This window comes from Branchiostoma floridae, chromosome 15 (assembly GCF_000003815.2).
Source record: "Branchiostoma floridae strain S238N-H82 chromosome 15, Bfl_VNyyK, whole genome shotgun sequence".
Lineage (NCBI taxonomy): Eukaryota > Metazoa > Chordata > Leptocardii > Amphioxiformes > Branchiostomatidae > Branchiostoma > Branchiostoma floridae.
This window is the reverse complement of record NC_049993.1, coordinates 1971229-1998891: the sequence shown is the minus strand read 5'-3', so window position 1 is coordinate 1998891 and position 27663 is coordinate 1971229. Positions and strand designations below refer to the sequence as shown.

Sequence of the window (27663 nt, the reverse complement as noted above, 5' to 3'; positions counted from 1 at the left end):
TATGACACTTTCCCCTCAAAGTTCTCCTCGACGAGTAAGGGGGGGGGGGGGTTGGAAGGAAGGGGGGAAGTCGATGATAGTAACCAAAGAGACAGACTGCTTAGCTGTAAGCAGTTCTTAAACGTAGCAACCATGAACGTGAGGTCACTGCGAACCGAAAGCAAACGGTATGAATTGGTGAACTTATGTAACACTCATGCGATATCAATACTTGGAGTAGTTGATCATAAAATAGTTCACAAGAGCCAAGACGAACAAGTAGTTTTTCAAACACATGAAAACTACACATTGATCACTACCTCTGCATGGAGAAATAGGAACAATGCTGCCTCAGGTGGAGTAGGCTTGCTCATTAACAGAGAAGCCGAAAACGCACTCTCAGAAGTGAAACCCTGGAACAAAAGGATTGTTGTTGCGAACTTCATCTGTAAAGGATATCCAACACTAACTGTTGTAACCCACTACTCACCCGTTGAAGGTAGTGATGATGCTGAGAGTCACTACGAAAACTTAGGTTCAGTAATACAAGAGGTTCCAAAGCACAATGTACTACTGATAATTGGTGACTTAAACGCACATCTTGGAAATGACATGGTACCTTTTACGTATCACAAGAGCACCAACACAAATGGGAAAATTGTCCGAGATCCAGTAGATGAAACCGGACTTATAGTGACCAACACCAAATTCCAAAAGAAACCAGGGAAGCTATGGACTTATATCTCTGATATGAGTGGAACTAAGACACAAGTTGACTTCATCATGGTGAACAAAAAGTGGATAAACTCTGTGAATAACTGCGAGGCCTACAGTACATTTAGTAGCATAGGCTCAGACCATAGAGTAATCACTGCTAAGATAAAGCTGAGTCTGCGATCAAGCAAAGCTCCTCCAAGGGTGACATATGACTGGAACGTCTTAAGAGAAGAGCACGTTCAGCAGTTGTACACGGTGGAGGTAAAAAACAGGTTCGCTGCGCTGCATACAGACAGCGACACTGTAACAGAGACATACGAGCACTTTATACAAGCCAACGACGAGGCTACAAGGTCACTTCTCCCGCGAAAAAAGAGGATAAAGAAGAAAAGTTCTTCAGATGATGCTAGAGTGACTGCCGCTAGGAAAAATGTCAGAACTATGTTCGATGAGTACCAAAAACTCCCAAACAACAAAAACTGTGAAAACCTGCAAAATGCTAAACGTAACCTCGAAGAAGCATACAAAGAAGTCACTGAGGAAGAACTAAACTTAATGATAGAACAAATTGTTGAAGCAGAGGCAACGAATAGTCACAGTGACAGCTGGAAGCTGGTAAACAGTATCACAGGAAGGAAAAGTGTGAAAAGGAGTGTACTTAAGGGAACTAGTAAAGAGGACAGATTACAGAAATGGCAACAACATTTTAGCAGACTACTGGGCTTTGAACCAGTAGTAGATGGATCACCTGATGACGAAATCCCGCAAATCTATCAGAATCTTAAAATTCGATCTGATCCATTCACTATGGAGGAATATGTTGCTGCAAAGAGTAAGCTGAAACTCGGAAAATCAGCAGGTCCTGACGGAATCCCTCCAGAAGTCCTTAAACTGTGCGATTACACCCACCAAGCTACACCACCACATGTGGACAAAAAACATTTGCATACACTGGCACTAGCCAGTACAACAAACTAGCAGATAACATAAGAAACATCACAACACTAAAAGGCTTTAAAACAGCTCTGAAGAACACATGTATATCTGACCTCAAGTAATATTGGAACTTAGTATGGAAAAGCACCTTTGTCTCTGACGTGCCTTACTGTTTTAATTTTTTTGTTTGTTCAATCTTTACATATGATTTACTATCCATACTTTGTAAATTTCAGTTTCATTAATTTTCGATTTACACATGATTTGATATATGATTTGACCTCTGACCTCCACTCCATCTCTTGACATATTGATTTTGACCTTGGAACGTTTTCGACATGAGTATGGACACTGATTATGTTTTGACGCACCGGTTTTATGTTTTCTGTACTGTATGTTGTCCCTGGATGTTCAAAGTTTGACTGATTGTAACCACGTTTTTTGTCCTGTATTTATTATTTTACATGTATGTTTGATGGGCCCCCTTGGAAATCAACTATACACTGTTGTAGGGGCTACCCATCTGTTTCAAGATGAAATAGATAAATAAATAAATAAATAAATAAATCTTGACAATATCATACTGTCTTTCTCCAACAAACTGTTCGAGGGCAAAATACCTCAGCAATGGGCAACCGGTAACCTCGTACCTGTCCCTAAGTCTGGTGACTTAAGCGAATACACCAACTATAGGGGCATTATGCTTACCTCGGTAGCAGCAAAAATCACAAACAAAATGATTCTGAACAGAATTCAGCCGGAGATTGACAAACTCTTAAGACCTAACCTCTGTATCTATATCTGTATCTGTATCTATATAGCCGGTATAACCGCCATTCGGCGTAACACACCAGCAACCAAAACGGTTTCCGCCCTGGCAGATCTACATCCTCCCAAATCCTTGCACTACGAAGACTGATCGAAGGAATGCTTAGCAGAAATCTACAGGCAATCATTATCTTTATCGATTTCAGCAAAGCCTTTGATAGTATCCATAGGGGAAAAATGATGAAAATCTTAAAGGCTTATTGAATCCCGGAGGAACTTGTTAATGTAATCAGCAAACTGTACGAGAACACCCGTGCCAAAGTTCTGTCACCGGACGGAGAAACTGAGCTCTTCAATATCACAGCAGGTGTATTGCAAGGGGACACTCTCGCGCCGTACCTTTTTGTCATAGTACTTGATTACGTCATGAGACAAACACTTGGTGAGCAAGAAGTAGAGCTAGGATTCGAACTTGAACGCAGGAAAAGCAGTCGCTACCCCCCAGTTGTCGTCAGCGACTTACACTTTGTTGATGATATTGCCCTTTTGGCGGAAAAGATCAAACAAGCACAGGACATGCTCCTCCGTTTGGAAAACCAATCAGCAAAAGTTGGTCTACACCTTAATGCCAAGAAAACAAAACTAATGGCATACAATCAAGTACTTCCCATTGAAATCAGAACAAAGAGTGGAGACCTAGTGGAAGTGGTCACTAACTTTAAGTACCTAGGCTCCAACATGGAGAGCACAGAAAGGGACTTTGAAGTAAGGAAGGCCCTAGCCTGGAACAGCTGTCATAAGCTGAGGACAATCTGGACATCTGGGCTGTCGCGAAAAATCAAACTGAAACTCTTCTTTGCAACTGTAGAGTCCATCTTATTATATGGTAGTGAAATTTGGACACTTACCAAATCTACAACGAAAAGACTAAATGGATGCTACACAAAAATGCTCCGAATGTGCTTAAATATCTCCTGGGAGCAGAAACTTACTAATGTGCAATTATACTAAGATCTGCCATTAGTCACTGAGAAAATAAGGATAAGAAGGATGAAATTGGCAGCTCATTGCGTCAGGCACCCAGACATCGTTGCCTCAAAGTTTGTACTCTGGGAACCAACACAGGGGAAAAGAAGCCGAGGGAGACCTAAGCTGACGTTCTTAGACAACCTGAAACATGACACCAACCTTACCGATGTGAAGAAAATCAAGTCCCTGATGGAGGATAGGGAGAGTTGGAGAGCTATCTCAAGCCTGGTTCGAGCGGGAGCTCGGCCAAAGTAAAGTAAGTTATTTTTGTTTATTTTTTATTTTTATTTTTTTATTTATTTGTTAATTTTTATTTATTTGTTTATATGTATTTATTTGTTAATTTTTATTTATTTGTTTATTTTTATTTATTTATTTATTTATTTATTAATTTATCTATTTTTTTTTTATTATACCAGGTATCAATACAATCCATGCAGGCGTTCTCAAGTTATGGTGGTCTTCTACAAACACACACACATACAAACGCTACCCAAAATATAACGTTCTTGGCGAAGGTAACTATCACATCGCTATCTCACAAACCCCCACATGATATACATCATTTAAGCACAAACAATGCTTGTTTCACACATCGGTTTGCATTTTTGAAACAAAGATATCAAGGGTGAAGAAGGCCACCAAACTTTCCAAGTTGCACACGTATATCGGTATGCGACTGGAAAGCTTACCCGTGGAGGTAATGGTTCAGTCCCGCATGATGCAACTACGCACGCGCGGAATCTACATTCCTGACATTCCTGTGGAAGTTTTGGAATTTTTTGCAAACGGTCCCACACTATACTATTAGGCTCGCCAATCAGGCGTCGCCAAAAAGGTTTGGACCTGTACGCCGTACCGGTACCCAGCCCTATTAGATACGATTATATAGGATCTGAGATGATCCAGTTAGATATTGTCTACCCATTTGTTTGTGTTGTGGTGTTAGAAAACACAGTTTTTAACCCGTGCAAAAGGATCAAGCTCGATCAAAGTGTACTGACCATATAATAACGCCCTTCATCGTCGGTGCAGCCGCACTGCTCTTCTGGAACGCATTCTTGTCCACTACGGATGAAACCAGGGTTACATTTACAGCCTTCTCCACAGCCAAGTAGGCATTGCTCTTCAGCATTGGGGTTCGGGCAGGTTGCAGGACAGTAGCTGGTGCATGTACTGTACTGACTGTTCGGTGGACACACTACGGCTTTGAAAAACAAAACAAGCAACAGTTTTGATTAGAAAATGATTTAGGATTATTTTAAGTTAAGAAAAGTAAAAGATTAGCGCTAAATCTTCACCACTCAGTTATGCAACGTCCACTGGTATGTGTATCATCATAATCTCTTCGTAGCTTAATCAATTTTAAACGTTAAAATAACACTACCAACAATACATTGAAACATACACGATGGTCAAATTTGGCCCCAAAGTTTCCATTCGAACGTAGGCTATCGGGTTACCGGGGTTCCCACGCGAGCTCCGGGGAACCTGACAGTAACTGGAACATCTTCCAACAGATCATAATAGTTAGAAAAGCAATCCCTCGCATTTGCCTCATCGATATGAAATGAACACTCGCAGTGTGTACACGGCAAATCTTACCCTTAACGTGTGCTGCGCAGTTTTATCTCAATGTTTTCTGAAATGTGCCTAGTTGGTTGATTTCAGATGGGTGTTTGGTGGACCAGAAAAAACAAATACCATATTTAGATTGGTCTTAAAATTGACTTAAAATCCAAATCTTTTACATCAAATAGGTACTGATACTAAGATCAAACTTTCTGTCTTACGGATTTTTCAACCCCTACTTAAAACTATTTTTATAGCCAGGGTAAGGTCGAAAAATCGTCATTTTTTCTAAATTTTTTACACTCAAAGACTTGTTATTCAAAATTGCTTCCGTGTTCCAAAAATCACTTATACACAAGCCTGGAGATGTCTGGACATATGTCGAGTCGCATAGGGACCTGGGGTAATTGATACTGCCGTAAACAAGTGTTTTGATATTCAAGGTCACCAATAATGACGCCAACAGCTTTGTTATATGTCACATGTTCCAAACTAAGCGGTAGCAAAACTATGCTTGCAGATAACGGTTTATATTTGTAAAAAATATTTGTTTTTCTTCTGACGCACGGCCCTCGGGAAAATGAGGGCGTTATCTGCGTGTTTACTGTAACAACCTGCGGGTGACCGCGGATGACCCTAATAGATCACGTCAGATCGAATATGATTCGTGTTCTAAATCCCAATATAGAAGTCTGGAAATTTTGGGGCCAAATTTTATTATCGTGATACAACAAAACGTAATTGAATTTCGTCACAAGGTACATTGCAAGAGCACGGCGAAATAAAGTTTCACTTACGTTAGAAAAAGAAAACAAAGATAGCGCGCGCAAAACGAGAATTGTCTATCAAAACATTAGGATTGAAGGAAGAAATCAAAATTAAGCAGGTCATAAAATACTACCTTTTGAATGAATTTGGTTGGGGCAAAAATTAAAGACACGGAAAAGAATAGCGATCATCACACTTTTAAGTTTGAGATAAAGGCTGTCAAAAGGTTGTGAAAAATTGAGTGTGAAAAAAAAGCTTTATTTGTAATCATAACCATACCATACATGGAACAAATCCCAAACATGTCTGATGGTACCAATGTCACAGACAACTTACGACATCGAGCTTCTGTCCGCCAAGAAAACGGCACCACATGTACACCGGCTGTCCTGCAGGCTTCGACGTACGCCTCCAGATTCTGACAAAGCCCTATGGTGTTTCCGTTCCAACACATGTCAAACACGCAGCTGGTGAAGAAAGGTTCAGGATCCACGATGTCAATACAGACACCAAACGGGCCAACAGGATTTTTAAGGAGCCCGCAATTATCAGCCGACTCGGCAGCTGCTTGGACGGCGTCGTTACAACGGGGAGGCGGCGGTAGTTGCTGACCTCCTGGACAACTGATGGAGACAAATGTATAATGAATACAAAATTGCATTCTAAAAACCATGTTTCTACGATATACCACCAGACCTAGAGTTTACCTTGCAAAAAGATTGGCAGATTTTTTGATGCCGTCAGAATTGTTCGTTTAATCAGTCAGTCAAGTCATTTAACCCTATTGATTACTATCAAGAGAACATACGTCGCAGGGTCGGTGAGCCAACTGTCTCCGAAGGTGTTCCAGTCTCCAACAATGGTCCCGTCTGGTGTCATGTAGTCGTCGCTCGTGTCGCCGTTATAGTTTCCGCACAGACCACGCATCCGTCCCCAGTAGTCGGCCGGAACCACCACCTTTAATGAGTTGGAAGAAGTTAATTTTACATTTCTTTTCATTTAAGTTTTTTTTTTACCTTTTTTCTGGTAAAATAGGCTAGTAGCAATGGCATCTACAATGACAACGTCTGGATGTTTATTAAATGTTACATATACGGTTGCACTGCATTTTTTGTTACCTTCGATGTTGATGGTAATACATCCTTCTGTATATCAAGTTATAACATTATTCAGTTTAGGTTACCTTAACTTCGTGAGAACCATCGTAGACGACTTCTACGCTGAAGTTTGACAAGAGAACCCGGACAAACCGCCCGCTCAGACTGACTTCGACCGTACCACCTGCCAGGCTGAGGGGAAGAGTGTGTGGCACTCCACCGACCTTGTTTAGGAAAGAATAATGCATGTCACTAAAGATGAAAAACAACGTTTAAAGATTTAGCATCATCATCTGTATTATCATATCACGGATTCAACACAGGTATAAAATTGATTAGGTGACAATTAAAATTTTGTCGGATCTCTGCAAAAACTCCCAGTGACACCAACAAGACGCTCGCCCGAAGCACACCCAACTTGTCAAAAGTCAGACGGAATAGCGTCCTGTTTTTGTAAGAAACCCGAGCAAGTATGGTGCTCGGACAAGCTCTAGTTGAGGTACAGACAACCCATTAAAGAGCTCCCCGAGCTCAACACTTGCCGCCGAGGCCTCGCCGAAATTACGCGCAGCTGCAAGTGGCTTGCAAACGCCGGCCGAGCTGCTAAAAATTGCTCTAGGCCCGCATGATAGCGAAGAAAAAATGCCCGTCTCATTATGGCCGAAAATGCCAACTTAGAGTTAACCGACAAGTCGGCGGAGCTAAATTCTTCGTTTGTAAAGGGGTCTTAGTGACATCTAGTGTACTTATAGTATTTGGCATTGTCGTCATTTCTTACAAATAATATCATATCAATACATCATTTCATACCATCAGAAAATATATTGTCGGAATATAATGTGTCAGATATTCTCAGAATGCATCTTACAACAATGTCTGTCAGTATTCATGACATTGATTTAATTAGCTGCAATTCAGGCCAGCTTGTAGTAACGACAATGCCAGGTGCAAGTTTTCACAAAGATGTATTTTTTGTGAAGTAAGGGTTGATGCTGGCATGATAATTAGCTTATGATCGCAAATAATTGTCTTTCCTTTCGAAGCACAGGAAATTTCTTACTCACAGTGACAAGCCGTCCTTGCTGAATTCCTACAACGAAGCCGTGTGCCTCCACGTATACTTCACGCACGACAGAGATACTCGCTCCCGGCCAGATCGGTACGTTCTGTGCCGTCACGGTAAAGTCGCTGCTGTTACCGCAGTCCTCAGCTAGGATGTACCTGCACGGTCCTTGGAAGTGGTGAGCTCCTCCGTCAAACGGGTAGTAGTGAGGATCACCCCATGCTCTGCAGACTGCCCTGCCTATTAAGGAATAGTTTCTAATTTAAGAAACATCAAAACATAGTCACATGTATAATGTATAGCAATGCACCAGGCGGGGTAGTTTTGAATTGAAATGAAATAAGTTTAAGATTTTAAAAAGCATCCGATCCTATGCGTCAAAATATGCATCGACGATGTGTGAGGGTTGTTAAGTTGAAATCAATTCCTCGGTAAAATTATTGATCTGTGACAATAAATGATTTGAGGGTATCTATATTTCTGTCGGAATATTGTGTTTCTAATCTATCAAGACTGGAAATATATTTACCCTCCTTAAACAACATAATTAGAAAACGTTCTCCTTTGACAAGAATATTCTACATAGCAATGAGTTTTTTCTTTCGAAATAGGGCGAAAATTAAGTATGGTAATGGAATAGATCAATGAAAATCAGAAAGGAATGAATTCTGGCCATGTAGGTATAATTACTAGCACTTTTAAATGTATTTTGTAATGATACAGGAACATATAAATTAACTTGATGTATTATAAACAAGGTCTTAAAATATTTCCAGAAAATAGAAGAACTCTACAATTGGAAAACTTGCCCGTTTCACAATGAACTCCATTATAGCCAGTCGGACAAGTACAGGTGTAACCGTTGACTTGGTCCAGGCAATTTCCACCATTTTGACATGGAGCAGAGGCACATTCGTCTACGTCTGTGACGAGATACAGAACAGTCTGTCAACAACTCTTGCAATTATTTTCAACATTCTAAAAGCATTTTTTCTTAATGGTTACCGGGTAACAAGACCTGAAGGCCACTCAAGGTTACGGGTTACATGATTTGTAACTTTAACAGCATCTTTTCGCCCTAGGTCAGAAACATCATGATTGAGACCAGCCCATCTGCTCACTAGGAGTGAGGACTAACTGACCCAATAGGCGAAGCAGGGGTTACGAGGGCTGCTCGGAAGATTCCCTACCACAATTTGGCCGGAATGGTTTGATCCGCTCATGTTTGCACATGTGGCGGGTTCTTTAAAGGACAGCATCAGAAAATTTTCAATTCTTTATTTAACAGTAGTTTACTCATTAAAAAGTTGATGTACGTCATTTTTTTACATTGATCCGCCTAATATGACCCTGTAGACACGTTTGAACTTCGCGCTCTCCTCCTCTCCCCGCCGCGCTGGCCGATGACGTAATGGCCTCGTTCTGATCGTCTGAGATTGTATGACGTCACGGATCAGAAACTTCTAGCCAGCCATTTTGCTCGATGAACCTCGGTCCTCTCAGCGGTAAATAATCACCCCGCCATTCTGGAGATCAGTTTGTTGTTGTTGACAATACTTTCGTGGACCTGTAAGTATGGATGTCTCACAGACTGTACTGCTGATTTGAGTGACATGGTGATTAAAATGCCATAAGGTCCTCTCATCTTAGATGGGTTGGTTGTTAGAAGTTTTATGGGCGATATAGATGTTCTGATTTCGTTACGATAAGGGACAGTTGTTAGTTGTCTCTTTCGTAGCCAATGGTACTTGTTTCTTAGCAGACGGGGTTGGCGCCAAGTATTCATCTTACAGTTGATGTAGGGCTATCAGAGGAAAGTGTGCATCTCATTTTTGTACCGTGTGAACAGCTGATGTTATGACATATTGGTGGGAAATCAAATCACCATCTGACTAAAGTTGGCCACATCACTTCTTCTTTCTGAGTTTCCCAACTTCCTCCCACCACACCGCTCTGAAGCACATTGTCGAACCTCAATAATGCTGATAACCTTAGACAGTTTAAATGCCAAACATCAAGCTTAAGGAACACACATTACACAATTAAGTGTCACATTTTAATAATAACTAATCAGATGGACATCCTCTGTGTCATTAAATAAATACACCACTACTTTCCCATAACATTTATAACCATTACTCTCAAATACAACCGACTATAAACATACATACCATCCACAAAAAAACAATAAATATTTCATGGAGGTATGAGGTCCCCGAACTCTAGTTATTAAATACTATTAAAAGCCAATTGCTCTACGAAAAATCTTATATAAGGGATTTCGTTTATTCAGCTTTCTTTGCTTCCTAGGTTTTCAGTACAAAATGATCGTTTAATTGATCAAGAGATTCTGAAACTTCTTGCCTTTTCCCAATAATCTACGTCAAGAAATAAAAGCAATACACCTGAAGTATACATGAAATATTGTCAACGTAAAATGAGGTAATGAGAAAACTTACCCGTTTCACAATCGTCTCCCCCATAGCCAGAAACACAAGTACAGGTGTAGCCGTTGACTTCGTCTGCGCAAGCTCCACCATTTTGACACGGAGCAGAGGCACATTCGTCTACATCTGCAACGATAGAAAAGAGGCTCGTTGAAAAAAAACACAAACTTGCCACCATTCTCAACATAATCAAAGTCTATTGCTCTGCAAAAAATGAGTACGTGATTTCAATAATGCAGCTCACATCTGAATTTTCCAGCACAAAATGATTCTTTACCTTTCTAATGGGTTCATCTGGAACTTCTTCCGTTAATAGGAATCACCATTAAGAATTAAAAGTAACAGAACTTTGTTTTATCAACACAAATGAAAATATTTACGTTGTATTAACATTGTCATTATATATATATACTTAAACATTCTCAGATAAAAACATTCAATATAGAATATCTAAAGCCTTTCAAAGTCAAAGTGAAACGTAAACAGAACACGTTACACAATAAGATAGACATAATGACAAACTTGCCCATTTCACAGTTATCTCCTTCAAAGCCAGGAGCACACGTGCAGGTGTACCCGTTAACAATATTTTCGCAAGTTCCGCCATTTTGACATGGTGCAGAAAAACATTCGTCCACATCAGCAACAACATAAAAATATTTTTATCAAAACGTAGCCAGGATATCATTATTTTCAGCATTAATTTTACCGAACAATGAAGTAGCTTAAGCAGCTGTTTATATTCCAAACAAATTATATGCTGTTTAATTATTGTTTACTTGTTAAAAAGAAACGATTGTATACTTGCGGGAAGCTTTTTTTCATAATGTTGTCGAAAATCAGTAGTACATGGTGTCAAGATGCTATTGCACTGTGGGAAAGAAAGTATTATTTCAGCCAATTTATGATCGCCTTATTTTTCTAGGAAAAATCTTGCCTGTTTGACAATGATCTCCTTCATAACCAGGAGCACAAGTACAGGTGTAGCCGTTGACTTCGTCCTTACAAGTTCCACCATTTTGACACGGAGCAGAGGCACATTCGTTTACGTCTGCACCGATAGAATAAGGCTCGTTATGTATTATTGCAACAAATTTGGAAGTCAAAAGTAAGCAAATATAAAAAAATTGATTATTGAAAAGGAATTTGATCTGCTCCTGTAGGTTTTGACTTACATAAACGAAAATTTGTTCATGTAGTATTAAATGAAAATTCGTTTTAAACGTCATAATGCCGTCTAGACTTTTAAGTGTACGAGAATACATTGATCATTGGAAAACTTGCCCGTTTCACAATCATCTCCTTCATAACCTGGGATACAAGTACAGGTGTAGCCGTTCACTCTGTCTTCGCAAGTTCCGCCATTTTGACACGGAGCAGAGGCACATTCGTCTACATCTGCAATGATACATTAGAGGCTCGTTGAAAACTCTCGCCATGACAATTTAACATGTGGAAAGTCTGTTGTTATACCAGAAATCCAATGTACCTGAGTTCATTCTTTTGAAATGTCCGGCACAAACATTTACTTGTCTAAAATATTTTTTTTTCAAAATGGCTTGTGTTTTCATAGGAATCGTCGTCAACAATGAAAAGTGTTATCACCGCAAAAAGATGTCGTGCCAATGTTTTTAATTACTTTGAATTTGAAAGACATTTCTTTACTTCTAACTAAAACAATTAAAACAGAATATTTAAGAATAACCCTATTCTCAAAATAATGCCATTAATAGATTTCGATGTACAATTAGTAAGTTATAATTGCAAAACTTGCCCGTTTCACAGTCATCTCCATCATATCCAGGAGCACACGTACAGGTGTAGCCGTTGACTTCGTCCTCACAAGTTCCGCCATTTTGACACGGAGAAGAGGCACATTCGTCCACGTCTGCACCGATAGAAATGAGGCTCGTTATGTATTTTTGTAACGCCTTTGATTGCAAATAAATTTTTTCCGCTCTTATTATTGATTGATGGATTGATGGATTTTATTTTGCACTTTAAAAACAATCATAAATACAGCAAATTAAAGAAAAGAACAGAACGTGCAAGGGGAGAGAAAAAGCCGTGTGGCTTATACAACCTCTACCCCCTTCAAAATTTACAAATCATAATGCTATTAAATGAATATGAAGACCATACATCAAACCATACTAAATCAAGTGAAAGCCAGTGATCATCATGACGCAGCAAATGATCTAATTAAAAAAACTGAAACAGACAAAACTAAACATGATCTACAGATCATAAAGAAATAAGTCAAAATCATAGAATTAACCTGCTAGCAAATACCGAATGAAAGCAAATACAGAAAATCAAAGCAAGGGATGCAACAAACATAAATTACATAAACGAAATTCTGTTCATTTAGTAATACACAGGAGTTTGTTTTAAACTTGATAATGCTGTTTAGACTTTTAAGTGTACGAGAATACATTAATCAAAGGTAAACTTACCCGTTTCACAATCATCTCCTTCATAACCAGGTGCACAATTACAGGTGTAGCCGTTTACTCTGTCTTCACAAGTTCCGCCATTTTGACACAGAACAGAGGCACATTCGTCTACATCTGCAACGATAGAAAATAGGCTCGTTAAAACAATCTCGTAATGATCATTCAACACATTGTAAGTCAACTGCTCTGCTGTCTCGTGTACGTGTTTTCATTGACTTAGCTCCATTCACATTTTCCAGCACAACATGATTATTTACTTCTCCAAGAGGTTATTCAGAAGCTTCCTCCTTTTTCAAAGGACTTACCATCAAAAATCAAAAGTATCAGAACCTTTGAAGTGTTATCAACACAAATGAAGATATGAACGATTTATCAACATTTTCAATTATATACACTCCAGATAAAATTAATCAATATAGTACATTTAAAGATTTCTTTCAATCAAAGTAACGACGTAAACAGAACAAGGTACGCCATAAGATAGACATAATGGCAAACTTGCCTGTTTCACAATCATCTCCTTCATAGCCAGGAGCACAAGTACAGGTGTAACCGTTTACCATGTCTTCACAAGTTCCGCCATTTTGACACGGAGCAGAGGCACATTCGTCTACATCTGCAACAGCATACAAAGTCTTACCCTTAGAGATTATATCGACATTTTCAAGATCAATTATTTCGTAATCAGTTAGCTATAAGAGCTTTCATTCCTGACAAACATCCGGAAATGTTTCTTACTGTTGTCGTCAAATATACATTTTAAATAAAATCCATCTGTTATTGATTGGAGAATATTTTCTTTCTGCCAAATTATTAGAAACATAGTTATGTGTTAACAAGGGAATGTACAATCTGACCCTTAAGCTTAATATTGAGTGCATTTTTTTTAATTTGCTACGCTGTTTTAAACATCATAATGCCGTCTAGAATATAAGGTGTATAAGAGTACATTTATAATTGGAAAACTTGCCCGTTTCACAATCATCTCCATCATAGCCAGGAGCACAAGTACAGGTGTAGCCGTTGACATTGTCCTCACAAGTTCCACCATTTTGACACGGATTGGAGGCACATTCGTCTACGTCTGCAACGATTGAAAAGAGACTCGTTGCAAATTCTCAGCAAGAACATTCAACATGTTGAAAGTCAATTGCTCGAATTTGCTCCACATAAAAACTATTGTACGTGATTTTATTCTTCTGAAATTCCTTGCACAATATATATATATATATATATATATATATATATATATATATATATATATATATATATATATATATATATACATATATATATATTGTAACAAGATTTTCTGAAACTAAGTTTACAACAGGAAACTTGCCTGTGTGACAATGATCCCCATCATAGCCAGGAGCACAAGTACAGGTGTAGCCGTTGACTTCGTCATCGCAAATTCCACCATTTTGACACGGAGTAGAGGCACATTCGTCTACATCTGCAACGAGATGCTAGAAGTTGTTTTGCATGCTTCTTGGAGTATCAAGGGTATTTTATTCGCTTCGCCGTTGAAATTGAATAGTAACAAAATGAAATTAATTATTGCAATGGAGCTATATATATATAATAGAGAAACTTGCCCGTTTCACAATTAACTCCATCATATCCAGGAGCACACGTACAGGTGTAGCCGTTTACTAGGTCCGCACAAGTTCCGCCATTTTCACACGGAGAGGAGGCGCATTCGTTTATTTCTGAAAAAGTATGCGAAAAGGGTATTAACCCTATCCAGTCTGTGGAGATTCGGGCTACTAAAAGTGCCAGCGCCACATCTGACGCTGCATAACTCCCAAACGGTTTGTGCTAGGGTCACAAAACTTGGTGACATTTTCGAGAATATTGTTTGCAACAATTAACAAAAAATCGAATAATATTTCATTTTTTCGTGTTGCCATGGCAGCGGGTTTGTGAAAGGCATAGTCAACATAAGTCACTAATTTTCGTTTTAACATTGGGACCTTAAATTTTCTTGTTTTCATATATCTTTAATATCTAACATGTCTCATTATGATATTTATAATTGGATATTCATATTGATGCTGATGAGATGACGTAAATAGTGAAATCAAAGATGGCCGACCATATCAGGACGAGAAGTATAATCATGTTAATCATTTTTTTTCGGATTTCATCACAAGTTTGTATTTTCTTCATTTGTATTATCTACAAACGTGCCAGTCTGTTTGAAAATATGACGTTAGCCATACTGGTACCTTCACACACTAGGTCATTCCCCGTCCACCTTCCATTGTTGCAGAGTGCTCTCCCACCACCTGACACTCTGACGTATCCTGTCGGGCAGGTGAAGGTGCAAGCGTAACCGGCTGGGTAGCTGAGCAGGTCCGGATCACAATCACTGGGGTAACCTTCGGGGTGGCTGGGTGCATTATTGCATGGCCTGCCTGTGTATATAAAAATAGTTGCTAGAAGCTTCCCTCTAACAGTTTAATTTAACCCTATCTAGACCGGGCTTTTTTTGGATTCCTGGGACGGGGGGGGGGGCTCTTTTGACCCCCCTTACTAATTTCAAAACGGCTTGGGTTACGATCACCAAATTTGGAGGGGATGATGTAATAGTGAAGTTTTATACTTTCTGTAATTTTTGTATCGTTTTGACGTAATATGACGAAATTATGACGTCATAATGTCATATTTTGGGCTAAAATCAGCTACAACCAATGGTGTCAAAGATTGCCTTTCAATCTGTAATGAACACATTTTACTTAAACGTATGAAACAGAGGCTGCTCAATTGCTTTCTTAGGGCAATCAGATGGCCTATTGACGTCATGAAAATGGATTTCAGACAGCAGGATATTAGTTTTTGGCATATACTGTATTGGTAGAAAACAACTCATCGATCACAAAATAGTAATGATAGATTTTTGTGACTATTCTGAATATTAAGCAGGCTAAAAGTCTGCAAAGGCCGACTTTTGCTTAACTTTTGTGTAGAAATTTGTCTTTAGTTGCCAAAAACATTTTTCTGGCTACCAATGAGGTATATACCTTTTATTTATTATCCAATCATTCCCTACATTGTTGTCTCTGAATCGACAACAGTTTGTATCAAATATGCAAATAAAAAGTTTTACAGTAGGGATACACGTGATAGTCTTATCCACCTAAAACACGTATACCTCCACGCCACAATGAACGGATAATTGTAGTGTACAACTATTTATCTAAGCAACCAAAAATTCAGACTTTTGGTATGCTACACATGGATGAGTGGAGAAAAAGTTTATAATGTTGCCACATATATTATCAGTTGAACCCAGATAGTTTGCACAAGTAGGTGAAATATTCTCCTACACAATAAAAAATAACAATCTCTACTTACTGCTTACTCCGTCGACACTACCCACATAGAGCACAATGATGAGACAAAGGGGAATCCAAACGGTGACCCTAAAACAAGAAAAGGGTTCAGATACCTAAAACCTTATTTTACATTCTAAGCATTTGTAGACTATACATAAACATAATATGTACATGATGTATCGTACCTTCAACTAAATAACATATGCCAAGAATGAAATTTAAACAAGGAATCAGTTATAATTGCTATTTTGCTTTTTCTCGTGCAAATAATGTGTCAGTTAGTATAATCTGATATCCTTCCTCCCAGTTATATAACGGTGTTTTATCAAAGGAAATTCTAGCCTGTGTCAAAGTGTAATTCAAACATTACTTATGGATATGACTTCCATATCTACATCATCTATTTCGGATTGGTTAAGGGGGATGGCTGCTTCTCTGCACAGGACCAATTTCTCTCCACAGTTTGCAGAAGTGTTCTCAAGATTGAGCGCGATTTGTACAACACCACTAGGAAGAGCGGTGGCCAGGAATGTTTTCCAGAGTATGGGCTATTTCATGTTTCCTGGCGCAGCCGTAATTGTTACTTTCTGAACGATTTTCATGTCGACTACGAGCAATTCGGGTTGACGGCGGCCATTGGGGACAAGCAGAAGGGCGGGGGAAAAGCGGAATTACACGGGGGTAAAGAGGAAAGACGGGGCACAAAAGAAGTACAGCGGGGATTAAGGGGAAGTCACTTCCTTAGTCCAAGGGAAAAGGTGAACGGGTAGGGGGAAAAGCTGAAGGAGTTAGGTGGGGGTGCAACCTTTTGCCCGGCCTGGCCACAAAATAAACCGGGAGCCACAGGGTGCAGACGGGGCCACGCCTGAAATTGAGCCCATTATTCCAAATGACCCAACGATTGTAGTCTCATTGTTATGAACCACTGAGAACCATGTGATCACTCCTACCCAAACCCCCTAATTTAGAAATAGACTAGTCCTGTGACCTCATCCTGTGACCTCATTATGGTGCTAGAATCCTGGAGAAAGGACACAATAAACCATGTGCTCCTCAAAATGTCTTGTGTGCGGCTAGTTATTTACAATTTATCAATAGCCTTACCACCGGCTCATAACACTCATCTCATGTGATGAAGTCTATAATAGTGTAGTTTAGTTTAAAATTTGTTGTCAAGTGAGAGAATGTGCCATTCATTTGATTTCATACGATTGTCGTGCAATTTTCGTACTATACAAATGTACAATCACTCCTTGTAGCAAATCAGTACGGGCTCCGTACTGGGCCCCTTACTTTTTCTTATATATATTAACGACATGTTGGACGATTTATTAACTCAACCCTTTTTGTTTGCAGACGATAGCTCCTTGATCGATATTGTTGAGAATCCCATACTAACATCTATAAGACTTAACTCCGATCTTCAGCGAATTCTTTCCTGGTCCAATAAATGGCTTATGGAACTTAACCCATCCAAAACAGAAGAAATTTGTTTTTCAAAGAAAAAGGTTCCACCAATTCACCCTCCTCTTTTTCTTGGTAATTCAGTTATTCAAACGGTGAAACATCATAAGTATATCGGTGTTATTTTAACGTCCAACATGTCATGGAGTACTCACATCATTCAAATGGTTGCGAAGGTGTTTAAAAAGGTATCCATTATTAAAAACCTAAAATTTAAGCTGCCTCGCAATATTTTGGAAAATATTTACAAGACTTTTATAAGACCGTCTCTAGAATATGCCGATGTTGTTTGGCACAGCTGCTCTGATTCTGACTCTAGACTTATCGAGCGGCTGCAATATGAATGCTCCCTTACGGTATCTGGCGCCGTGAGGGGGTCATCATATTCTTCCGTCCTTCAGGAGCTCGGCTGGGAAAAACTATCCGAGCGACGTTATGTCCATTCTCTTCTTCTATTTTATAAGATTGTTAATGGCCAAGCTCGTCAGTATTTAACTGACTTGTTACCACCGGCAGTTTCTGAGGCAACTTCATACAACCTTCGTAACAAATCAAACATTCAAATGCCAGTTTGTACTACAAATCGTTTTTTAAGATCTTTTGTACCATACTCAATTCAGAAATGGAACTGTCTTGATCTAAGTATCCGCTCGTTGAGCCCCCATTTATTCAAAACGTACTTAATCAAGTCTGTACGTCCTGTTGTTCCAACTTATTTTAGTTCCGGTCCAAGATACCCCTGTGTCCTTCTTACGCGCCTTCGTGTTAGTACCCATAGCCTAAATTATAGTTTATCTGTTCGTAACTTAGTTGATAACCCTTCCTGTGCCTGCGGATGCCGATGTGAAAGTATTTCTCACTTCCTTTTACACTGTCCTAATTATATTAATCAACGTTTACTTTTATTTGACAGGATAAAAAATTTGAATATTTCAACTCTCAATACTGATGCCATGTCTGAAACAGCTGTTATAAATTTACTGATTAGGGGTTCACCCCTCCTCTCTTCCACTGACAATGCTAATGTACTTTATATTGCCCAGATGTATTTATTAGAAACCAAACGTTTTGTATAATTGTTTTCTTTTGTTATAACTCCAATACTGTATTCATTATTGGTATCATATTTGTATTGTTAATTTGTATTATTAATATGTTTACTAGTATTTCATCTCTGTTATAGTGACGATTCCCGTATTTTTGTGTTTTAGTTGTGTATTGTTCATTGTATTCTGTTAGTGGTGCCGTGAACATAAGCGTTTAGCTTGAGTGCGGCACCACTGTGTGTGTAATTTGTATGTTCTTTAATAAAAAAATAAAAAAAATAAAAAATCACGTTAAGCCCGAGGGCCCCTCACCGGTCGGACAAGATACGTAATTGGGTATTTAGGCAAGCAGTAGGCAAATGCACAAGTGACATAATGTTCAAGCGCTCCCTCTGACGATCTGTCATATATCTGCAGCCGCGCAGTGACTGGAGAGTTGACATTTGCAAACATGCGGTTTGTCACGTGGTATCAATTATCTTGTCATTATGGAGGCGTGGTCACAAGGCCGAGTCGTTTTGTTTACATTGTGGTTTAAGCCCAGGTTTAAGGTAAGCCATGGCCTCCCAACCACTCGCAACTTTCTCCCAACCGTGTTTGCCAGTCGGTTGGGGCAAGTCGAATGAGGTTGACAGTTGGTCGGTGCGATTTGCCACTAGTCGGCTGTGCCAGCAGAAAGTTTCAAAAGGCTTAAAACATTCAGGAGTGGACGGGAATGACTTGGGAAAAAATTTGGACTGGTTGGCTTGTGGTTGGGAGCAAGTCAGTAGTGCGATAAGGGTCAAAACCGTGATATACCTACTGCCTACTTACTCCCAAGTAGTCTTAGCCTATCCATGACTCACTCTGGATCATTATTAAGATATTTGCTGACTCATTCTCAACCAAGATTGCACACTACTATTAGGAAATGTGCCAACCAACTAAGACAGTGTCACAACCTGATTGGATTTTAAAGCACAGCATCAATGGAAGTCGCATTGAAGCCAACTGTGACCATTTTTTGATCTCCTGATTTTGTTCACAATATAGAAGTACGGACAAGTTTTCATTATTGTTATAGAATTATTTCACATTTATAAATCGCTGGTTGTGTCCAATACAATTATGAAAAACGTTGTCAACCAGTTGGGAATCACACAAGAGAGACTCTGAAGTCTATGACTAGAGGTCGTTTTCAATAGGTTAGATTGTATTTGGAGCTCTGTTAGGAGTAAGGCAATAAATGGTTGAGAACTGGTTGAGGTATGGTTGTCGGTAAATGACAGGCGTGACCTAAAACAGGTCAGACTGTTCCCAGCCAATCGCAAGTCTTGGTCGGCTAGTAGCCCGGGTAAGGTCAACGACCATCATGAAATCAAAATACAGTCAAACCTACCCAAGTGACCAACTGTTCTTAGCGACCACCTGTTCATTACGACCGATTTTTCTAGGTCCCGAAAATTTTCCCCATTGACGTAAGCATTAAGATACTTCTTCACAACGACCACCTGGCCAAAATTTGGACCAACTCTCTGCCCAAAACGACCGCGCCATTTTCTAATACATTAAAACATTGAAACATTAGAACTTAAAACCACCGCTAAAAGACCTTTTTCCCGATACTGCGAAATGAAATCCCCGCGAACTTAAATGCATTTACACTATTTAACTGCAGGACAATGGTTCGTACAGAAACAAAATAACACCCAAGTGATAGATGCGCTACAGTGGCCTTCAAGTGACAGTTAAAAATAGCACATTGCACGGGCCTTGTGCACCTGGCGCGCTGTTGTACCACATTCCTATTGCCCCATGTCATATGCCAACCGCCATAGGTGCCTGTCACCAATGCACGTAGTCCATCTGTTGCAAAAAGTTTAAACTTTGTTCCAACATAACAGAATGACTCACCATTAATTTTCGTTCGAGTACTACGACTTTCTATATCCTTTGTACTCAAAAGCAGGCATTTATGAAGATCAAATTGACAGACAGTGGTTTCAAATTTCAAACATTACAGTTTGAAACCACCAAACGTCGACTTTACAGCCTGATTTAAAATCAACGGATATGGTGACCCCGAAGATAAAGATGAACTAGCTCCTTGATACTGATACCTCGATACTAGACCTGATACTAGCACTGATACCTTGTCTCTTAATATTCGACAAAAAGCTTCCAGAGTGGACATAAACCACACAAGAACAGTGTATAATACGTTATCGTACTGGAAGCCAAATCACAACTATGCTACCATGCTGACTTAAAACCGTGCATATATGCGAAATTCTGAAAGCTGAAACACAAACGTTGAGGCACATGCGGACAAAAAAAGCCAAGCTGTAAGTTGCAGACACAACGGCACGGGACATGGGCGACAGGGCATCAGGCGGTTGGGGGGTAGAGGCCCCGGGCGAGGCGGGGACAGCGGTAACCGTCAGGCTTGGACTCTGGTGGCGGACGTGACGTCCGATGCCATGTTCCCCTCTATCTCAAAATTATCCCTGGCACTTTCAAGAATCCTCATTATGTCATAAATGCTTGAACACGAGTGATTGCTGATTATGACTGTCATATTTTGATATTCACTCTCATATTCATTCATTTAAGTCAACAGGTCGTAACATTTGCCTAAAATCTCGGTTTTTACCCGACCGAAGTTCAATGCAATGGCTACAAAACAAATACACCACAAATATCCTTTCACACAGGGCCCAATAAAACGCACGAAAAGAGTCTTTGTAGAGACATAAAAGAATTCGTTGCATATAGCCAAGTACGACATGTGCGAAACAAACAAAAAAAAAAACTCCTTGAAGAAGCTATTTGCCAACTTCGCTGGGATACTGGGTACGCTCGTCCTTCTTATAAGCTTGCCACCGACCAATATACTAGCTGCTTATGACGTGTGGGAATAAAATAAGTATCTAAATGTTTGAAGCGACATTTTCCCGGTCCCGCTCCGACGGTGTGTGTGCCAGTCGCCCGTTTTTGCTAACTTCTACCTTTTCTCGCCAGTGTGATAACCATTACCAAATGTCCCAAATATCCTATTGACAACCGAAAGCTTTGGAGCCGTGCAAGTTCTTAAACGTAATTATATAAATCTCATTTCGTACTCACCGCATGGTTGTTACTCGAACTAACAAACTTCCGACCTTCTCAGACGGAGTGATTGGCAAAAATAGAAACGACACACTCCCCTATCACGTAGCCAAGTTAATTGAGGTTACTCTCAAAACAGGCTTTGGTGATGTTTTCGTTTTGACGCTTTCTGTCCAATAACGATCAACTTTTTTATTAACTCAAGATCTAATGGCAACGTTAGCTAACCGTCCGTACGACAGCAATAAAAAATCAATGCGTATTCAGCAAAAGAAAAGTACAGAAAAAGACCCTTCAAAGCCTGAAATGTTGACTGTCGTAAGGAAAAGACCTTCGGCAAAACTAGTCATCATCACCCAAAGGCACTTAAGGAAGGTGTCATCACACCTGCCATTGTTTACAGATTTTGGGGCCGGTTTTCACAGTTAAATAAAATTACGATTCAGCAGTTTTTTAAAGCAGTGTGGTCTCCAAGGATTAAAAAAAGATTTTTTTGGTCGAAGGTAGGAGAAAAAGTAGAATATTAGAAGTAAATAATTGTTACAAAAACAGATTCCAAACCGAGCTTCTGGGTCGTTTTAACATCGCCTGTGTAGTTTTGGTATGTCAGATAACTACCTCTTTTCTGATAAACGTCGTCTTTGAAAAGAATAAGTACGCAAGTTCAAAAGTATTATGAAAAAAAGGATTTGGAAAAGCCCATGTGAAGCGTGCTGTGGTGACCTTGACGATATTTACTCAACATTACCTCAGGGGCTCTCACTCACTAGTCAGTGGCAGGGCCATGACAACTGCCACTGTTAACAGATTTTTATGCAAGTTTTCAAAACTTCTAAGTTATACGTTGGCAAATGGAAACTTCTTGACCAGCTAAACACCTTGACCAGCCTACGATACAATATTTTATCACCGTACGAGATAATCCGTACGTAGTTATGACATGTATGTAATCCAGTCATACCATATTGGCAAATTATCTCATGAAATCAAGCGCACGTAACTTTATGGTTGTCTTTGTCTGTTATCGACAACTTCTCTGGAATTTTCCCCATTTTCCAGATATTTACCTACCTGTAAAGTTTAAAGTAGTTTACTAATTGGTCTAAAGTTTATGTGGAATTTACAAAGCGGTGGCCAAGCCAAGAAAGATTGTCGGGTGAATTTTATAATCAACCGCGCGCGTTGTCCACCAGGCCCCACCAGGCCCCACAGGTCCATCAGGCCCCACAGGTCGTTGGAAAATAATAGAAACTGGACAAACGTAAACAGGTAACATGTCAGACGAGTTAGCTGGGTCTCTAACCATACTTCTCAATCAGCTAACTCATCTGTTATGTTATGTATCTATATTTGTCCAAATTGTACTATTTTCCCCGCGACCTGTGGAGCCTGGTAGAGACTAAGAGCTTCATACGCACCTCAAACGGACTTGAATATATACGCATGTGTGAACCCACCTTTACATTTTGTACTAATATTTTTAGGTCCTGTTCCGAGACAAACTAGGCGTCAAGAAAACAAGCGATTTAATCGAGATATAGTACGGCAATGTTTCACAATATCCCAACAACTATTGATACGTAGCAAGGTGATTACCGATACGTACCGCATTTTAGCTCCATGAATAAGAAGGTGAAATGGTTTTATAACATGTTGAGATACCCGTGACATTTGCTAAAAGCAACCCGAGGAGTAGTTTTTCCTGGAGTGCTCAGTCACACTTCGAGGGGGCGTGAGCTGGCCTCCGACGCGAGCTCGCCAATATTTTTCCACCGACAATTTTCTAACTGATCAAAATATCTCACATAACATTTACATAACAGACTGTTTTTTGTGAGCCGTAAAACTTACTTCTGTAACGACATTACAATAAAAGCTTTTGCGTACTCACCGGATGGTGGTAACTCCAGCTACCAAATTCCCTACCGTCTCAGACTGGTTGTTACACAGAAATGATCAACGTACTTCGCCCTATCACGAAGCAAATTTAATTCAGGATAGTCTCCAAAACAGGCTTCTGTGACGTTTTCCTATCGTCACTTTCTGTCCGAAAACTAACTATATTCTGGAAAAAAAGTTTGTTGTGATCACTGCGATTTCTAATCGTGCGTACGACAGCAATAAAAAATCGATCCATTTTCAGCATAAATAGCAGAAAAAAAGGCCCTTCAAGGTCTGAAATGTTTACTCTCATAAGGAAAAAAACCATCGGCAAAATTAGTCATCATTGCCCAAAGGCACCTCGGGACAGGGTCATGACACCTGGGATTGTTTACAGATTTTTGGGCCTGTTGTAAGAGTTGAATAAAATTTCGATTCAGCAGATTTCTAAACCAGTGTGGTCTTCAAGGATTAGGAATACATTTTCTTTTGTCAAACTAAAGAAGGAGAAAAACTCAGATATTAGAAGTAAATAATGAGTGAAAAACAAGATTCCAAACCAAGCTTCTTGGTCGTTTTCACATTGCGTGTGTAGTTTTGGTATGTCAGATAACTACCTCTTTTCTGATAAACGTCGTCTTTAAGAAGAATAAGTACGCAAGTTCAGAAGTAATGCGAACAACAGCAGTTGGAAAATCCCATTCAAAGCCTGCTTTGTTTACCTTGACGAGATTTACCCAACAACCCCCAGGGGCTGTTACTCACTGGTCAGTGGCTGGGGCATGACAACTGCCACTGTTAACAGATTTTTCTCAAAGTTTTCAGAGCTTTTAAGTTATACAGTGGCAAATGGAAACTTATTGACCAGCTACACACCTTGACCAGCCTACGATACAATATTGTATCACCGGACGAGATAATCCGTAGGTAGTTATGACATGTAAGTAATCCTGTCATACCATATTGGCAAATTATCTCATGAAATCAAGCGCACGTAACTTTATGGTTTTCTTTGTCTGTTATCGAAAACTTCTCTGGAATTTTCCCCATTTTCCAGATATTTACCTATCTGTAAAGTTTAAATTAGTTTACTTATTGGTCTAAAGTTTACGTGGAATTTACAAAGCGGTGGCCAAGCCAAGAAAGATTGTCGGGTGAATTTTATAATCAACCGCGCGCGTAGTCTTGCATAGAGGCGACTTCAAACGAACTAAAGGTGGGGTCACACCTGCGTAACTATATATTTCAGTCCGTATGAGGCACGCATGGGAGTATTAACATCCACCAGGCCCAACAGGTCGTTGGAAAAATAATAGAAACTGGACAAACGTAAACAGGTAACATGTCAGACGAGTTAGCTGGGTCTCTAACCATACTTCTCAATCAGCTAACTCATCTGTTATGTTATGTATCTATATTTGTCCAACTTGTACTATTTTCCCCGCGACCTGTGGAGCCTGGTAAGACTAAGAGCTTCACACGCACCGCAAACGGACTTGAATATATACGCATGTGTGAACCCACCCTTACATTTTGTACTAATATTTTTTAGGTCCTGTTCCGAGACAAACTAGGCGTCAAGAAAACAAGGGATTTAATCAAGATATAGCACGGCAATGTTTCACAATATCCCAACAACTATTGATAAGTAGCAAGGAGATTACCGATACGTACCGCATTTTAGCTCCATGAATAAGAAGGTGAAATGGTTTTATAACATGTTGAGATATCCGTGACATTTGCTAAAAGCAACCCGAGGAGTAGTTTTTCCTGGAGTGCTCAGTCACACTTCGAGGGGGCGTGAGCTGGCCACCGACGCGAGCTCGCCAATATATTTCCACCGACAATTTTCTAACTGATCAAAATATCTCACATAACATTTACATAACAATCTGTTTTTTGAGAGCCATGTAAAACTTACTTCTGTAACGACATTACAATAAAAGCTTTTGCGTACTCACCGCATGGTGGCAACTCTAGCTACCAAATTCCCTACCGTCTCAGACTGGTTGTTACACAGAAATGATCAACGTACTTCGCTATCAGGATAGTCTCCAAAACAGGCTTCTGTGACGTTTTCCTATCGTCACTTTCTGTCCGAAAACTAACTATATTCTGGAAAAAAAAGGTTTGTTGTGATCACTGCGTTTTCTAATCGTGCGTACGACAGCAATTAAAAATCGATCCATTTTTAGCATAAATAGCAGAAAAAAAGGCCCTTCAAAGTCTGAAATGTTTACTCTCATAAGGAAAAAACCATCGGCAAAATTAGTCATCATTGCCCAAGGGCACCTCGGGACAGGGTCATGACACCTGGGATTGTTTACAGATTTTTGGGCCTGTTTTAAGAGTTGAATAAAGTTTCGATTCAGCAGATTTCTAAACCAGTGTGGTCTTCAAGAATTAGGAATACATTTTCTTTTGTCAAACTAAAGAAGGAGAAAAACTCAGATATTAGAAGTAAATAATGAGTGAAAAACAAGATTCCAAACCAAGCTTCTTGGTCGTTTTCACATTGCGTGTGTAGTTTTGGTATGTCAGATAACTACCTCTTTTCTGATAAACGTCGTCTTTAAGAAGAATAAGTACGCAAGTTCAGAAGTAAAGCGAACAACAGCAGTTGGAAAATCCCATTCAAAGCCTGCTTTGTTTACCTTGACGAGATTTACCCAACAACCCCCAGGGGCTGTTACTCACTGGTCAGTGGCTGGGGCATGACAACTGCCACTGTTAACAGATTTTTCTCAAAGTTTTCAGAGCTATTAAGTTATACGGTGGCAAATGGAAACTTCTTGGCCAGCTACACACCTTGACCAACCTACGATACAATATTTTATCACCGTACGAGATAATCCGTACGTAGTTATGACATGTAAGTAATCCTGTCATACCATATTGGCAAATTATCTCATGAAATCAAGCGCACGTAACTTTATGGTTGTCTTTGTCGGTTATGGACAACTTCTCTGAATTTTCTCCTATTTTCCATACAATTACCTTTCTGTAAAATTAAAGGTTGTGTACTAATTGGTCTAAAATTTACGTGGGATTTGGAAAGCGGTGGCCAGCCCGAGAAAGACTTTGGGGAGAATTATTTTACTCCACGACAACCTCGCGAGCACTGGCTTGTATATAGGAGTTACACATGAACTTTTTTTCGTACAAATATGTTTTAAATTCTGTCCTGCACACGTTACACAAACTATGCGTCAAATAAACAAGCCATTTAATCAATATATAGTGCGGTAAAGTTTCAAACTATTCCAACATATTTTGATCAGTAGCAAGGCGTTTACCGATACGTACCGCAATTTAGCACCATGAATAAGAAGATTAAATGGATTTATTTGTTAAGATACCCGTGACATTTGCTAAAAGCAACCCGAGAAGTAATTATTGCTCAGTCAGAATCCAAGGGGCCGTGAGCTAGCCGCCGACGCGAGCTCACCAATATTTTGTCACCGCCAAATTTTGTAACTGACCAATTATCTCACATTATCTATACACAAAATACTTTTTTTTAATAAAAGCCGTGTAAAACTGACTTCTTGAACAACATACGGTACTCTTTGGTACTCACCGCATGGTGGCAACTCTGGCTACCAAACTTCTGACCGTCTCAGACGGGGTGATCGGCAAAAGTAGTTCGACACACTTCGCCCTATCACGAAGCAAAGATAATTGAGGATAGTCTCCAAAACAGGCTTCTGTGATGTTTTTATATTTCCCCTTTCTGTCCGATAATGACCAATATTCTGATTAACTCCAGTTCTTATGGTAGCGTTTACTAACTTTGATTACAACAGCAATAAAAAATCACTTCGTATTTAGCAAAAATGGTAGCCAAAAGAGGCCTTTAAAGCCTTATGTGTTGACTATCATAAGGAAATGACCTTCGGCGAAATTAGTCATCGGTGCCTATGGGCACCCGTGTACTGGGTGATGACACCAGCCATTGTTCACGGGTTGTTTTGCTAGTTTTCGAAGCGAGATCACATTCGTACTGTCATTG

At 39.6% G+C, this 27663-nt stretch overlaps 1 protein-coding gene across 1 annotated transcript in view; it reads right to left on the bottom strand.

The window, feature by feature from the left end:
• The window catches only part of LOC118432148 (fibropellin-1-like), a 35367-nt gene extending 7937 nt beyond the window's left edge, over positions 1 to 27430 (bottom strand). The window contains exons 1-19 of the mRNA XM_035843676.1: positions 27232 to 27430; positions 16193 to 16260; positions 15064 to 15252; positions 14431 to 14544; positions 14175 to 14288; positions 13803 to 13916; positions 13305 to 13448; positions 12833 to 12946; positions 12151 to 12264; positions 11661 to 11774; positions 11315 to 11427; positions 10903 to 11017; positions 10389 to 10502; positions 8739 to 8852; positions 7931 to 8169; positions 6953 to 7090; positions 6578 to 6726; positions 6106 to 6392; positions 4434 to 4636 (exon numbers count right to left, since the gene is read on the bottom strand). Coding sequence (XP_035699569.1) covers positions 4434 to 4636; positions 6106 to 6392; positions 6578 to 6726; positions 6953 to 7090; positions 7931 to 8169; positions 8739 to 8852; positions 10389 to 10502; positions 10903 to 11017; positions 11315 to 11427; positions 11661 to 11774; positions 12151 to 12264; positions 12833 to 12946; positions 13305 to 13448; positions 13803 to 13916; positions 14175 to 14288; positions 14431 to 14544; positions 15064 to 15252; positions 16193 to 16260; positions 27232 to 27236 — 2562 coding nt within the window. The 5' untranslated portion in view covers positions 27237 to 27430. The remainder of the gene's footprint in view (positions 1 to 4433; positions 4637 to 6105; positions 6393 to 6577; positions 6727 to 6952; positions 7091 to 7930; positions 8170 to 8738; positions 8853 to 10388; positions 10503 to 10902; positions 11018 to 11314; positions 11428 to 11660; positions 11775 to 12150; positions 12265 to 12832; positions 12947 to 13304; positions 13449 to 13802; positions 13917 to 14174; positions 14289 to 14430; positions 14545 to 15063; positions 15253 to 16192; positions 16261 to 27231) is intronic.
• Between the last annotated feature and the right edge of the window lie 233 nt (positions 27431 to 27663).